The 15,844-nt window shown below is 35.1% G+C and overlaps 2 protein-coding genes across 3 annotated transcripts; one reads left to right on the top strand and one right to left on the bottom strand.

The window, feature by feature from the left end:
• Positions 1-395: 395 nt before the first annotated feature.
• LOC125583207 lies at positions 396-3,569 on the bottom strand. Its single transcript, XM_048749840.1, has 8 exons — positions 3,540-3,569; positions 3,003-3,413; positions 2,548-2,717; positions 1,733-2,121; positions 1,155-1,666; positions 929-1,100; positions 667-822; positions 396-595 (listed from the first exon to the last, which is right to left on the bottom strand). Exons 1-8 carry the CDS (start codon positions 3,567-3,569, stop codon positions 396-398), a joined length of 2,040 nt encoding a protein of 679 aa, XP_048605797.1.
• A 7,897-nt stretch (positions 3,570-11,466) lies between these two features.
• LOC106386504 (agamous-like MADS-box protein AGL21) lies at positions 11,467-15,662 on the top strand. 2 transcript variants are annotated; one of them, XM_048751528.1, is made up of 8 exons: positions 11,467-11,792; positions 13,617-13,695; positions 14,024-14,085; positions 14,178-14,277; positions 14,389-14,430; positions 14,545-14,628; positions 14,719-14,865; positions 14,948-15,648. In XM_048751528.1, exons 1-7 carry the CDS (start codon positions 11,611-11,613, stop codon positions 14,854-14,856), a joined length of 687 nt encoding a protein of 228 aa, XP_048607485.1. In that variant the 5' UTR covers positions 11,467-11,610; the 3' UTR covers positions 14,857-14,865; positions 14,948-15,648. The 2 variants fall into 2 exon arrangements, with proteins under 2 accessions (XP_048607485.1, XP_048607484.1); XM_048751527.1 differs by having other exon boundaries at positions 14,389-14,628; positions 14,948-15,662.
• The last annotated feature ends 182 nt before the right edge of the window (positions 15,663-15,844 follow it).

A 15,844-nucleotide genomic window follows, 5' to 3' on the forward strand; every position in this document is an offset into this window, starting at 1 on the left:
ATGGAAGAGTCAAAGTGATGTCTCATAAACCGGAAAGTGAAATTAATTGTAAATAAAACACAAAAATACTTTTAAAAGGATCAGGTGTACGGATTCAGCGGTGGAGCGTGCGAAGGCATCCATCAATTGGTGTTCCTGCCCTCCCACGTGTGCCTGTCACAGATTCATATTGCATTATCAATTTTTTTTTTTTGACAGCAAACGGCTCTTCTATTACTCAAACTTGAGGTGGTCTGGGAATCCAGACAGGAATAGAACAACCAATAAAACATAATAATCTATGAAAAGAACGTGCATTTCTAGCAAGCGCATCCGCAATCTCATTATGCGTCCTCGGAATATAGGTAATCTTGAAGTATAAAAAACACAACCGAAGAGTTTGAATGTTTTCCAGCTCAGTTGAGAAGTTGGGCCAATCTTGTGGCTGTTCCATCATTGCTATCAGATCCTTGCAGTCCGTCCCAAACTCTTGACAAGTCGAGTGTTGTATCATGCTCTCCATTGCCCACTTTAAAGCTTCCAGTTCCGAGTGTAACAATGTCTCCCTCCTCCGTAAGTTCCTTGACCCCATGAGTTGTATCTTCCCCATTGCATCCTTCCAGACCCATCCTATTCCACTAAATTGAGCTGTAGAAGTCCATGAACCATCCACCGTGCAGATATTACCCAAGCTTAAGACTTGTGGTTCTTCAATAGTCTGTACATTTGGCAGAACCGGCACCGAGTCTCTTGCATTGTACCAAGCTTGGCACTCACACTCTGCATACCTGACTAGCTCCAATGGATCTCTGTTTATGCCTCTAAACAACTTATCATTCCTAGCTTTCCAGATAAACCAAATTATCCAAGGATAAGGGTCTCTGTCCTCTTCTGGTTCCAGAATATCATTCTTCCTCCAAAAAAAGGAAGTCCATATTAGCGTAAATACTCGATACAGGAAAGATTCCAAAGCTCGATGGTGTTTGTGATAACTCCCATGCTTGTAAGGCCGGTGGACACTCAAAGATAGCATGAGTAACGGTCTCTTCTGGCGCTCCACATCTTGGGCAGTAATTGTCACATCTCATGTTGCGTCGTACCAGATTTCTTGTTACGGCTATCTGTCCAGATATTAGTTGTCATATAAGATGGCAGATCTTTTGTGGCGCGTTCACCTTCCAAGCGAAGGCTTGAAGTTTTATGATGCTCGACTGTAGAACTTCTAACTCCTCTTCATCTTTCATCAAGTTTGTCGCAACCCAATATCCCGATTTGACAGTATATTGTCCAGTCTTTGTGTAACTCCAGCAAAATGTATCACGTCGATGAGTAGGACTAATGGCCAAACTCTGAATCATCGGGATGTCTTCTTGAGCTACATATTGCTCCAGTAATCGAGTGTCCCACTCTTTGGTGACAGAATTAATAAGGCTGCTTACAAGCATCTTAGGATTCACTGCTGGAGCTCGGGCACTCGCCGGCTTAGCTGGCATCGTAGGGATCCAAGGATCTTCCCACACATTAATTTCGTACCCTGAGTGCACCTTACTTCTAATTCCTAGAAGCAATAACTTCCTCGCGGAAGATATACTTGTCCATACATAAGATGGAGTATCTACAGTGCCCATTCGCAACGGCGAACTGAGACGGTAATATCTTCCACGGAGAACTCTCGCTACTAATGAATCTGGAAATTGCACAAGCCGCCATAGCTACTTAGCTAGAAGAGCTAGATTAAATTCATGGATCATACGGAAACCAATTCCTCCCTCTTCTCTAGGCGCACACATCTTTTCCCATTTTGCCCAGTGAACTCCTCTTTTCGGAGGATTCGAGCTCCACCAGAATTGTGCAATGGCACTTGCTAAGTTCTCACATATCTCCAAAGGAAGCAGGAAGTTGGACATGACATAGGTCGGGAGAGCTAGTAATATCGATTTAATCAAAACCTCCTTCCCACCCTTAGATAACCATCTACCCGTCCAGCCATTCACTCTATGTAGGAGCTTTTCCTTGAGGAAGGCAAATAATTTGCACTTTGAACCACTAATATCCTCTGGGATTCCTAGATATGAGCCCATCCCACCTTCATTTTGTATACCAAGAGTGTCTTTTATCTGCTGTCTAACATTCGCTGGGACCCTTTTACCAAAGAGTAATAAGGATTTGTCAAAGTTAATGCGTTAATCTGATGCTTTCTCATATTTCCTTACTACTTTCATAACTTCTTCACATTCACGGGGCTCCGCCTTACAGAAGAAAAGGCTATCATCAGCAAAGAGAAGGTGGGATACCGAGGGACAAGCGCGAGCAGCTCTCATCCCCGTTATCTTCCCTTGATTCTCTGCTTGATTAAGAAGGCTAACGAACGCTTCCGTGCATAGAATAAATATGAAAGGAGATAAAGGATCTCCTTGTCGTAAACCTCTCCCTGGGACTATGTTTCCCCTTGGTTCACCATTCATGAGGACTTTATACTTGACCGAAGTAATGCAGCGCATAATCCAGTCAATCCACATCTCGGAAAAGCCCATCTTTCGCATGACTGCTTCAATGAATGACCATTACATCCTATCATATGCTTTACTCATATCAGTCTTTATAGCCATCCGTTTAACCCTTCCTCCTGGCTTAGTTCTCAAGGCATGGAACATCTCCTGAGCTATCATGATATTATCCGTGATCTGTCTACCCGCAACAAAGGCTGACTGGGTCTCTGATATTCTCTGTGGGAGAACCTTCTTCAATCTTTGGCATAAGATCTTAGATATTATCTTTTAGCTGACATTACATAGACTAATAGGTCTAAATTTTGTCATCTCATTCGGCTTTGTCGTCTTAGGGATTAAACAAATATTCGTATCATTAAGGCCCTGTGCCATTGTTCCGTCAAAAAGGAATTGATTAACCATACGAGTTAAGTCATCTTTGACAATATCCCAGAACTTTTGATAAAAGAGAGCTGTCATTCCATCTGGTCCTGGGGCTTTTTCCGGATGCATAGCGAATAATGCTAATTTTACCTCCCATTCAGTTACAGGGACTGTAAGGTCTGCATTTATTGATCCTGTGATCGTTGTTGGAACCTCTGATAGTGCCTCAGCTATATCCTCTGGGTCATAGGATTCAAATATTTGCCTAAAATAACTAGTAGCAATGGCTACTAGCCCCTCCTCATCCTCCACTATATTTCCATTCTCATCCAGGAGTTGCGTTATCCTATTCCTTGCTCTTCTTTGCTTCTCCAACGCATGAAAATATTTTGAATTCCGATCGCCCTCCCTTAACCAAAGAACCCTACTTTTCTGTCTCCAAAACATCTCTTCTGCCTTAAGAGCAGCAGATAGTTCCTTCAGAGCTTTAGATATTTCCTCTGTAGTAGCATCATCATCCAAATACAGTCCTTCCACCTTCTCCTTTAGCTCCTCGACTTGCTAAATTGATGTGGAGAGCTTGACGTGGAGAGCTTGATTCATATTGCATTATGACTATATAATAAATATAGACATTATACATATATTATAATTTGAATCTTGCCTTCTAAAACTCAAAAATTTTACTTGAGACGTGAAGTTGTGGTTTTTCCTCATCCTGTCCATATACCACCATTATTCTATAAACAAAAGCAAACTATTGGAGATAACTTATACAGAATGTGGATTACTTTGATAAAAAAAAAAAAAGCAATTCACATATATATTCTTTATGGACGGGGTTGGACTTGCATTAATTACAATTTACAAATTGGTAAGCATTAAGGCGTAGAAACTAACAAATGTTAACTATGTGATATCAAATATTTTGCCATATTTGGAAACTTACGACAAAACAAATAATATAGTGAATCACCGCAACTCCAAGTTCCTGTCTGACACTTGTACTTGATAAATTCTATTATACTATTTCATTAACACAAAAATAATATATTCATTTGTATTTTGCAGAAAGCCATATGGACTATTTGTACTATTATGTATTTTGTTCAATCCATTCTCTTACTTTATTGGGCAAATATCTTTCGTACAAATCCATTTATATTTTTTTTTTCATATGACCATAATAATTAAGGCCCCTAAAGTTTTTTTTTCACTTATAAAGTAATTAAATTAAGAAAAGAAAATTTTGTCGGAGAGGCAGAGTCCTGTGATGCCCATTCACTATTTTCACATGAAATCTGATAGAATAGAATACTAAAAATGATTATAAATATGTATGTGTTATAAAAATAATGAAAAAACTATATTTATTCATAGCATAGAGGTTCCTTATATAAGAAACTACACCGTTATAGATAAATGGAAAGATTACAAATCATAATTTCTTGGTTATGATTCATCCACAATCTAGTTCATAACACTCTCCCTTGGATGCAATAACCATTTAGAACTTGTAATGTGTTTTAATGTTCTCTCATTAAAACCTTACCAGGAAAACCCAACTGGAACAAAACCGTGGTGAAAGAAAAAGAGTACAACACACATTACTCCCCCTGATTTGGACATTACTGAAGGTCCCTTGGACCTCTCCAATTTTCTACAATCCGTGGGTGATGAAGATCTTGGGCAGAATATGCTTCGTCCTCAAACATGATAGTTGGTTCTTCTTTACCATCGGCCATGCCACAATCTGATCGAACATATTGAGTCATCGACCTCAAATACACACACACGAAATCTTGGATGATGTTGCTGTGATATGCGTGTACCACCATGTGTAAAACATAACCTGTCTGAAAACAAATCAACAAAACCAAATAACCCCTCTTTGGGCTGGTTAGTATAAAATAAACCAAAATCAAAGGCTTCTTCATCGTCCTTCTTATGGACCAATCAGATCAGTGTCTAAAACAAGACTTCTGCATCGTCCATCTCAGGACTAAATGGACTTCTTTATCGTCCACCTTTGGACTGAATGGATCAGTGTCCAAAACAAGTGATCTCACGCCCATGTACTAGATAATGGGTGAGACTGGTCCATATTAAATCTCTTGAGTACCCTTTTCTGTATATACTATTTGATGCACAAGGATTTCATTGTTAATGTACTCAAGCTGTAATCCCAAACAAAACTTTGTTTTCCAAGATCTTTCATCTCAAACTCTTTCTTGAGATATTCAACTGTTTGGAAAATTGTATCCAGAGGTTCCTAGGATATTCAGATCATATACTTTGATGATTATCAATATTGTTCTCGAGAACTTGCTGTACTTTCAGCTCAATACCCTCTAGTACTTTCATTATCCAGTGGACCATATAAATATGCAGTCACTACATCAACTTGCTGCAAGTCTAATTTTCTCTCTTATATAGCCAGACTTATGAGAAATCTAAAAGTAGTTGCATCCACCACATGGGAGTATGTCTCCTCATAATCTATTACTGGTCTTTGTGAGAATCCTTGTGCAACATCAGCTTTATATCTCACGATTTCTATTCCTCACAAGACCCATTTATATCCACTGGTTTTAACATCATATGGCGTCTTAATCATATGGCCAAATACGCCTTTCTTCCTTAAACTATTTAACCCCACGTTTCCATTCAATCCAATCTGTTCTACGAGTGCGCACTCTTATATTGACGTGGGTTCATGATCCTCGCTTATATTCATAAATTCAAGTGCTACCTTGTATGCAAATAAATCATCTTATGTCGACATTCCTTATTGGTTCCATTATGTTCCAGACATGATATAATCGATTGAGATTCATTATTATCAGGACCTTTAATACTTTGCAGCTTGGCGTCCCAAGCTACATTGTTTGGTACCTGTACCTTAGAGCCGGCCGGCCTTATCTCCATGTCTGGGATGGTTTCCTTAGTAACCTCGGATTTGGATTTTGATTATCATTCTCTGCACCTTTCTTTTGTTTCCGAGGATTCTTATCTTTTGGAACCTATTTGGTCTACCACGTTTCATACGTTGTCTAGACTCTGTAGCAACTTGACTGTGTCTCTTCTTGGACATCAAATTCGTTGGTGCTTTACAAGCTGGTTTATATATGACTTAGTCATTCTTTTTCGGGTCAGCAAATGTGTCTGGCATTTGATTAGCTAGCTTTGTAAATGTATAATCTTTGGACGTCTATTTCACATTCTTTAGTCCGAGGATCTTGCCAAGACATTGATGGTTGATTCCATTCTATTTCTTTTATCATTCTTTTACCAGTTTTATTATTTTTCTCCTCCTGGTCTTAAAATAATCCGTGTACCTGGCCTCAAATATAATCACCCATAGTTGGCTCAAAGTATTTTATTATTGTGGGAGAATCATATCCAACATATATCCTCCATCCTCCTTTTGAGGTCCCATCTTAGTTATTTGTGGTGGAGCAATTAGTACATAGACAGCACATCCTAATGTCTTATGATGGGGTATGTCTGGCTCTTGACCCGATAATAATTGTGATAGGGGATATCTATGCTCACTAAATGGTCTGACGCGTATTAATGCATGTAAATTTCGTGTGGCCCAAGCTGCTATTTGCGTTTAAAAAGATTTCGGCCAAGCCGTTCTTGGTATGGACATGTATCACAGAATTGTCCACACTTACTCCCATGGACACATACCATAATCATTTAAACGCTTGGGACATGTATTCACCGGTATAGTCTTTATTATGAAAAAGGGGCTCGTAGTCGTTTTACTGGTGATGGCCTAATGAGTTTCCCTTGTGTACATGCTACACACGTGAGATTCTTTGGGATAACTCTTCTTATATTTTAATGTATGCCTTTTGAATATCAATTTGCGCATCATGTTTGGACCAGGATAGCCAATCTGGTTGTGCCATAAAGTGTATATTTTCGCAGGCTTTTAGCCTCTATCATACTGATCTATGCATAGTCTAGGTCAGTAGAGAATGCAGGTATAGTCTTTAGGACTTATTATGGCCTGGGCGATTTTATACATATATCTGAAGGAACTCTTTGTTTCCTTCGCCCATTGTTTCAATATGGAAACCATTCATTCTTATATCTTTAAAACTCAATAGGCTGCTCTTGCTCTTAGAGCTGGGTGAATATAAGGCATCACTGATTTCTAGATGCATACCCTTAGGCAATAATATATTAGCCTAGCCATAGTCTTCTTTCAGACTGGCGATACCTGCTTTAGTACTTATATTGGCGTTTTTCAGTGTACTCATATAGAAAAATCATTCATTCATTTAATCTAAGCAGACAATGTAATAGAAATAAATTCAAGGAGATAAAAATCAGAGAAAGCATACAAGCAAAGCAATCACACAAGTTTGATGTCGAAATCAGATTATCAACTTGATTCTTTTAGGCAATCATAAGTCTCATATTCCATAAGATCATCTTGATCATGTTCGAAATTATTTTCACCATCTTTATAGACCAAGTGGGTTTCAGGATTCTTCCCTTTCAGACTCTCTTGGGAGTCCTTCATATCTTAGCCCAATGGTTCCCCATTCCACATCTATGGCACACTGATTTGGTCGAGCTTTGTGGTTTAAAGGATATACCACGGCCACTGCCTTGACCATGGCTCAAATTGGGTTGATACCCACGGCCTCTGCCATAGTGATTCCCACGGCCAAATGTGTTATAGGCCATGGCCACGTCCTTTCCACCCTCCACGGCCATGACCGTGTGGTCTATCATTCTGGACGTGGTTACCTTTTTTTTTTCTTCTGCGGCCTTATTGGTATCAGGTAATGGGGTTAATCCAGGAGGTCTCAATTCACTGTTTCTCATCAGTAATCCATTATTTTGCCCAGCTAGCAATAGACTCATCCACGGACTTATAGTCCTGGATTCTGGGATTCCTCCAATCAAATAGGGCCTTTGGTAATAACACCGTTCTTTGGTGATCATATCTCGATTTTTAACTCTGTCCAAAGGTCTAGAGGATTCTCTATAGTCAGATACTGATCTTTGAGACTCTTAATAAGATGATGGCTAATAATTAATATTGCCATGTATCAATCTTTCTCATTGGCATTATTGCCTTCTATGATACATTCACCAAGTCTTTTTGACTTTAGGATAATCTTTGTATCCAATGCCCACCGTAAATAATTATCTCCAGAGAGATTTAGGGCAGCAAAATCCAGGTTGATTTTCGACATCTCAAATCATATATCACTCAATATTTAGGTATAATTTTCATGCGGCCTTACTCTTAAAAACAATCAATTCGGATTTCAATCTTGTGAGGACAATGAGACTATCAATCTTAAAGGCATTTAATCAATCAGTCAATTTCTAGCAAGTCTCAGCAATACTATTTCTATGTGCTCATAATATTATGGTTTATCAAGACTAGCAAAAACGGATTCAATTAATCATGCAATTAGGGTTTAACAATCAATGGATTTTAGCAAGACTAGTAAAAAGATTTATTAATCACTCAATCAGTTTCAAGGCTGATTTTAGCAATACTAGAATATAGATTTCAAGCATGAATTTCAATGAATCAGTTTCAAGGCTGATTTTAGCAATACTAGAATATAGATTTCAAGCATGAATTTCAATGAATCAGTTTCAAGGCTGATTGGTATTTAGCATAAACCATGTGTAAATAATTTATCTAGTATCCGAATTTATCAAACCTCAAAAACATATAATCAGATCAATCAATTTAATCGAACTTAGCATACAATCTTAAACCTCAAGACATTAGATTTTATCATGAATCTATCAACCTAGCATACGGATTCTCAATTCTCAAAGACATCCAAATCAGATCAATATAACCTATCATACGGATTATTTAGGGTTTCTATTTAAAACAGATCAGATTACAAAACTATCAATCCTAGCAGATGATATTAAACCTCAAGAATCATGCAATCAGATCATTCGGATTTTAAACAAGTAAACCTCAATCAATCTATCAACCTATCGGATTATATAAGCAAAGCAAGCTAGCAACCTATCGGATTCAATCAATGTTTTAACAGGCTGGTCGGTTTAAACAATTTTAAATCAGATGAACAATTAACCAAGCAGGATGAGAAAATAAATCTATCAATTTAACGGTCAAACAATTCTAGCAACATAGCATCAGATTCAATCAGATTTAAAACCTCAATGATCAAAACCGAAAACAGTTTTGATTTCAAAATATTCGATTAGGGTTTTAATATGTGATTTGATAATTATAGTATAATTAATTCTGATACTTATATTATTTAGGGTTTATAGATATAGGGTTAGGGTTTATCGGATTTTAACTTGTAAAAACCGATTTGGGGTTTTAATCATGTAGGAACATGATTTAGGGTTTGGGTATCGAACTTTTAGAGCTTTGATTTACTCAATTAGGATTTTTGATCTATTACCCTATGGTTTTGATTCATAAAGATTAGGGTTTTAGGGTTTCATTCTTTATCAATCAATCCATGTTCGATTATGGGTTCTTAGGTTTTGAATTACCTTTTAACCTTAGATGATTGTTGAATCGGACAACCAAAGGAGTTGAGCCGCGAGCTGGACACGAACGGGACACAAGCTGGAATGGATCGAGTCGCTTCTATCGGGTCGCGGACGTCCTTTGTTGCTTGATCGGGAATGCCTTGATCGTCGGACGCGAGCTGTCTGATGCTGTCGCGAACGAGGAAGAGGTCGCGTGCTGGAGCTGCTCTCGGGTCGCGAACGTCTGAGCTAGGATCAGAAACGCCTTTTGCTGAAGCTGATCGGGGACGCGAGCTGGAACAGATGCGTGAACAAAAGACGCGATCGGGGTTTAGGGTTCGTCGGATCGCCGGCTAGGGTTAGGGTTTTATGGTTTTTCGATTTGGGTATTAGCTTAGAGATTTAGAGTTTTGTGCTGATAACGTGTTATAAAAGTAATGGAAAAGTTTATCTTTATTCATAACATAGAGGTTCCTTATATAGGAGATTACACCGTCATAAATAAATGAAAAGATTACAAATCATAATCTCTTGGTTATGAGCCATCGACAATCTGGTTCATAACACTACGGACATGTCAAAAAGGAAATATAATTGATGATGGAAATTTACCTAAATCACAATCGGTTATATAATTTTTTTTGGTCTAAATCGGTTAATATAATTTCATTTTTATCCAACATTCCATTAAATTTACACTATCTCCGATTATAAACTAGAAAAGAATTAAGCAGTAATTAATTAAGTTATATATATATATAATATATATATATATATATATATGTATTTATATTAATATACATATATTTAAGCTATATTTATATCCCAATATATTATTTGTGAAACATTACAACTTCTTTTTGTAGCCACATGCATCACTAGGATGATTCTTAGAATTATTAGAGAAATGAGTTGGTCCATCTAATTATATAATAAGCTTTTTATTAAACTAACCATAAATTCATTATTAATGTCATTTATTATTTCCTTAAATAAAGATTACGGAATTGCCTAATGTGGGTAAAGTATATATGACAATTAATGATTTTGAATAATAAAGATCTGATAAAAAAAATGTATCTTCTATCAAATTTGTTTAATTTAAAACTATTAAAATAATTTTTAAAAAAACACTATAAGCATATTATAAAATTTACATTTTTCTGTATATTTTATATTTGAATTTTAAAAATGACTATAAATTACTAAAACTGTTAAAAGTCTCACATTCAAATTTGCGATCCATGGTTTAAATTTTTGTTATGACAAAATACAAATGATTACAAAATCATATAAGTAAAAGTCTAATTTAATTAATCATTAAGATTTAAAATATATATGTATATATATCATTCTAAATTAAACTATATAAACCATATTGAATAAATAAATATTTTAGTTTCAAAATTTACTTTGAATAATTTTTTTTGATAAAAGTTTTGAACTAACATTGATAATTTTTTTTAAATTATCAATTACTAAAATTATTAATCCCACAATAAAAAATTTGTTATCAGTAATTTAAAGTTTTTGCTATTAAAAATACACATGATAAAAAAACATATGAGTAGAAAGCTTCATTTAAAAAAAATAAAAAAAATAAAATAGACATTAATATTAAAAAATATACTATGTATGTTAATATCATTTAAATTTAATTACATATCCTATCAAATTTTTTTTTAAAAATGTTTGGATTAATAAAATTGATTTATACGTTCGCACCAATTTAATTATATATGTAATAATTTCTGACTTTTAATTATTCAATATATATTTATTATTTCATAATATGTAAGAATATATAATACATAAAATAATTTATATATATAATGTTTATTCCGCGCAAGGCGCGGATCTTAGTATGGTATTCTCTTAACCTAGAAACATTATACAAAACATTATACAAACTTCTTTCTATTTCGTTGGTTGCTTTTATTTTTCTCTCCCTATTTATTAAAAGTAAACGCTGATACTATTTTGGACTAGAACTTACTATATATCAAATCTATCAAAAATGTCTCAATTTAAGAGGTAAGTTTGTGTGTATATATGTGTGTGCATATGCATATATATCTTTAGTTTATTCCTCGAATAGATTGTTGACTCTTGGCTCAACCTTCCTTTCTTTCTCTTTCTCCTTATTCGTTTCTCTTCTTCTTCGTTTCCCTTTTGGTTTTTGTAAGATCTACAAAAAAACCCTAGAAAGAGAGGAACGTAGGGGAGAATCACATAGAGGATAAAATTGATGGGAAGAGGGAAGATTGTGATCCAAAGGATCGATGATTCTACCAGTAGACAAGTCACTTTCTCCAAACGAAGAAAGGGTCTTATCAAGAAAGCCAAAGAGCTAGCCATTCTCTGTGACGCCGAGGTCGGTCTCATCATCTTCTCCAGCACCGGAAAGCTCTATGACTTTGCCAGCTCCAGGTTCCACTTTTACAGTTATTCGTCAATCTGAAATCTTTTAATCTTCTTGTTTGTGTGGATATATCTATGGGAGTGAGTCTGTGAGTGTGCGCTATATTCATTGAGATTTAGTTGTATGATCGACTCATTAGTAGTTGATTTTTTGTTTGCATATTGCGGCCGGTAGAACATGTTACATTTACTATATGTACAATAAGATGTGTATATAAGCCGACACATTTTTATTTTGGTTAACAAAGAAAGATTGGAAATGAGAAAAAGTTAATTTAAAGAAGAATGATATCTTCGAATATGAAAAGGTTAATTCGATTTTTATCTTGGCTTAAGGACTTTCTTAACATGGGTTTAGTTATAGCAAAGGCTCATTTTTGCCTCTTCCGAAATCCGAATTTTAGAAAGGTTTGAAAAGTAGATGAAACAACAAGTGAATTTTTAAACATCAGTTTTAGAGAGAATTGTGAGGAGGCCACTAGATTGAATGATTGGTATGGAGAGGATCTTAATTGCTCAAAACCAATAAACTAGGAGATGCTTTACTCTAATCTAATATAGCAAATAATCTATTTGTAGTATAAATATAAACACCTATATATTTTTGTTCATAGACTATTTATTATGAAAGAAAGGTCAGATATTTGTATATCTGACACTATATATGCAGGACAGTGACCTTCATCTTTCATCTGAATTAGTTTTTATACTGTGGCTAGCAAAATAAATTTGGAAACAAGTTATATTAATTGACAGTTCTATATTCAGATATATGTTCCATCGTAAGAGTATAGATTATATATATATATATATATATATATATATATATATATATATATATATATTACCAGCTAATCTTTGTAAAAAATATTTTTTTTTGTCGATAAACTCATATTTAACACGATTGCATATTTATCAGTTCAAGCAATTAAAAAGAGTCCTAAAAGCGAAATGGAACTTTGATAATATCCTTGATTATTTAGCCATAAAACCTTATTTTATACTTTCTTTGCAAAAAATGTCATTTTAACATTTTTCACATAGATTAAAAATTGGTTGTAGTGCATTTAATTTTTGTATTAATTACACATATTTAACCAATAGTATTTAAGATAAATAAAATTATTTATAAAATCAATGAATTTGTAATTTACTATTAAGCTGAAAGTTGAATTAGATTTCTAAAATTACTTTTTTTGTGTAACAAAAAAAAGTTAAAATGAAACTTTTCAGAAACGAATAGAGTATATGCGTAGAAGTGTCAATATCATTTTCTCAGGTATCATAGAGTTAACGAACCATGAACCATCGTATATGTGAAACTTAGCATAGTTGAGTTTACAATAATTTAAGCTAACTGACAAGTGACAACATGATAAAACTCTGACACATGCTATTGTTTCTGGGAGCTATAAAAAGTGTGCCATAGTAATGCATTCTATTTATGATCTAGCCTTGGTGTTAAATTCTTCTTTTCCCCCTCATTATAATTGTTTCAAAGTTCTTGCTTATTCAGACCCAAGAGAGAGAGAAAAACACCGAAGCAATTTTTGTTGTTTATTGAAAAAGAAAATGACTATTTAGTTTATTTAGTTTACATAATTGTGTGTGTGTTATCTATATAGATTATAGCCTATTACAAAACCTAAAAACTATATTGTCTGTATAGCACATACGAAGGATACTAAACAAAAAATTCAAAGTTATGAGTTGTAAGATTTCTCAATCAACTTCATGGACACTTTCTTATATATTCTTTACTGTGATAACTTGAAATGATATGAGTGAAATATACACCACGATCAAGTTACCAATAACAAATCTTTTGAGCAGCATGAAGTCAGTTATTGATAGATACAACAAGAGCAAGATCGAACAACAACAACTACTGAACCCCGCATCAGAAGTCAAGGTACATATCTAGACAAACATGTGAATATGTGATTAAACTGATTGAGTTTTTAGAATCGTGTATTGAAATGAAAAATTGATTTACTAACTCCAAAGTTTGATGAGTTATGTTCGCTTTGTTTGCGACGCCCTGCTATCAAGACATCACACGAAACGATTCCCTGAGCTTATGCCACTACGTTTTTGTTTTTCCTCTTGTTTTTTGTTTTTTTTTTTTGCAAGGAAGATAGCTGGTTAAGCATAGTTTGTATTTAAATACAAATCTCTTCATTTTCAACAATATCTAACTTCATGAAAAGGTCTGATGACTTATTTGTATTGTGTTATAGTTTTGGCAGAGAGAAGCTGCGGTTCTAAGGCAAGAATTGCATGCTTTGCAAGAGAACCATAGGTGTTGCCTTGAACTACCATCACTTTCTAACATATATCATATTAAGAAAAGAATAAACTTATACATTGAGATACATGTTTTCTGCGAAGCAGACAAATTATGGGGGAACAACTAAATGGTTTGAGCGTCAACGAGCTAAACAATCTTGAGAATCAACTTGAGATAAGTTTGCGTGGTATTCGTACGAAAAAGGTATATACTACGTATACTCTCTACCTTGTGTTTTGTACTTTAGAAGTGTACGTGTTTCTCAAATAATGACTTTAAAGCTCAAAGATTTGATTGCTGATCCGGATTCCACAGGAACAAATGATGAATCATGAGATCCAAGAACTAAGCCAAAAGGTCACTATGAGATATGCACTTACACGCAATATATTTCTCACGCATATCAATCTAAACTCTCCAAAAATAATATGTTACAATTTTCACTTTGTGATTTTTCTGATGGTGGTGCAGAGGAACCTCATTTATCAGGAGAACCTCGAGTTATCTCGAAAAGTACAACGGATTCATCAAGAAAATGTGGAGCTCTACAAGAAGGTAACAACATATACACAAACTTCATTTGCTTGGATCATAAACTAGCTAGAGCTTCGAAGTGATGGCTTCCACTTTCTATGGTTCTTGCAGGCTTATACATCAAGCACAAACGGGTTTATACAACGTGAACTAGCTGTCGCGGATGATGAATCTAACACTCAGATCCGGCTGCAACTAAGCCAGCCGGATCATTTCGATTATGAGACCCCACCAAGAGCAAGCCAATAACACCATGTGGTAGACTTTCTAAGTTGATCTCATGAAGTAAAAATACTTTAGACAGTCTCATATATTAATGTAACTCGTTTAAATTTCACAGATTGATGTGTGGAGATACGATGGTGTTAAAAGAATAAACCAAATGTGTTTGAATACGGATCTTGAATTGGAAACAAACAAGAAACTTCAAGAAGCCAAGCCATAAAAAGCAGCATGTCTCTTCTAAATTTTCATCAAATCATACGTTTCCTTTCTCTTGTCCCTTTCAATTGTATAAAGCATATATAATACAGAAGAAATACAATTAAAATTGTGTTTATTATACTCATCCTGAGTACATATGGTCCGGTCTTTTTATAACCACACATTCTCTAATTAACTGAAGAAAAAAGAACATCCATTTGTTTTTATCGGAATTCTCTATAAATGTTCTACACTTAAGAAAATATATATATCTCAACACTTAAGATTTTAATTTTCAGTATAAAATGCACTTAAGATGTTCGACTATGGCTGTTGCTCTCCTTCTTTTCCTCCTGTCCCATTTGTTCTTTACCTATTTCAGAGTTGTTTGTTGGGTCTGATCTGACTTGGTAAGATACTAATTTGTAAGCTTTGTTTATGGTTTCCGGGGACATGTAAGTCATCCGATAGCTTTAGACTCTAGGGAATGGTCTGTATTCTATCATGCTATAGTTTTTGATTTAAGTATATATGTTACCAAATTGTGCTTACCTTTTCGGGAACATATTCGTTTAGAACTCTAGATTTAAGCGTGATTAAACTGAAATAATAGAAGAATGAGTGATCTATCGAAGTGATTTGTGATATCGTGTGAGTGAGGCCAAAACATGGAAAAAAGTCATGTGGTAATTGTATGGTCAGTAAACAAGACTAAAAAGCTTCCGAAAAATTAACACACTGTTCATTCACGGGATAGAGCCTACGGGCCGAATGAGCGGGCATAGATGGCCCATTAGCCGTAGACGGTCGAGCC

The sequence above is a fragment of the Brassica napus genome, chromosome C3 (genome assembly GCF_020379485.1).
Source record: "Brassica napus cultivar Da-Ae chromosome C3, Da-Ae, whole genome shotgun sequence".
NCBI classification, from domain to species: domain Eukaryota; kingdom Viridiplantae; phylum Streptophyta; class Magnoliopsida; order Brassicales; family Brassicaceae; genus Brassica; species Brassica napus.

Excerpts from the sequence above, each read along its gene's own strand:
- LOC125583207 (XM_048749840.1), bottom strand. The coding sequence starts at position 3,569 with ATGAGGAAAAACCACAACTTCACGTCTCAA. Across the intron at positions 2,718-3,002 it reads TCCCTGTAACTGAATGGGAG|GTTCTCCCACAGAGAATATC; the intron begins GTAAAATTAGCA and ends AGATTGAAGAAG. Across the intron at positions 2,122-2,547 it reads AGTAAAGCATATGATAGGAT|GGTCCCAGCGAATGTTAGAC; the intron begins GTAATGGTCATT and ends CTTTGGTAAAAG.
- LOC106386504 (XM_048751527.1), top strand. The coding sequence starts at position 11,611 with ATGGGAAGAGGGAAGATTGTGATCCAAAGGATCGATGATTCTACCAGT. Across the intron at positions 13,696-14,023 it reads ACCCCGCATCAGAAGTCAAG|TTTTGGCAGAGAGAAGCTGC; the intron begins GTACATATCTAG and ends ATTGTGTTATAG. Across the intron at positions 14,278-14,388 it reads GTGGTATTCGTACGAAAAAG|GAACAAATGATGAATCATGA; the intron begins GTATATACTACG and ends CGGATTCCACAG.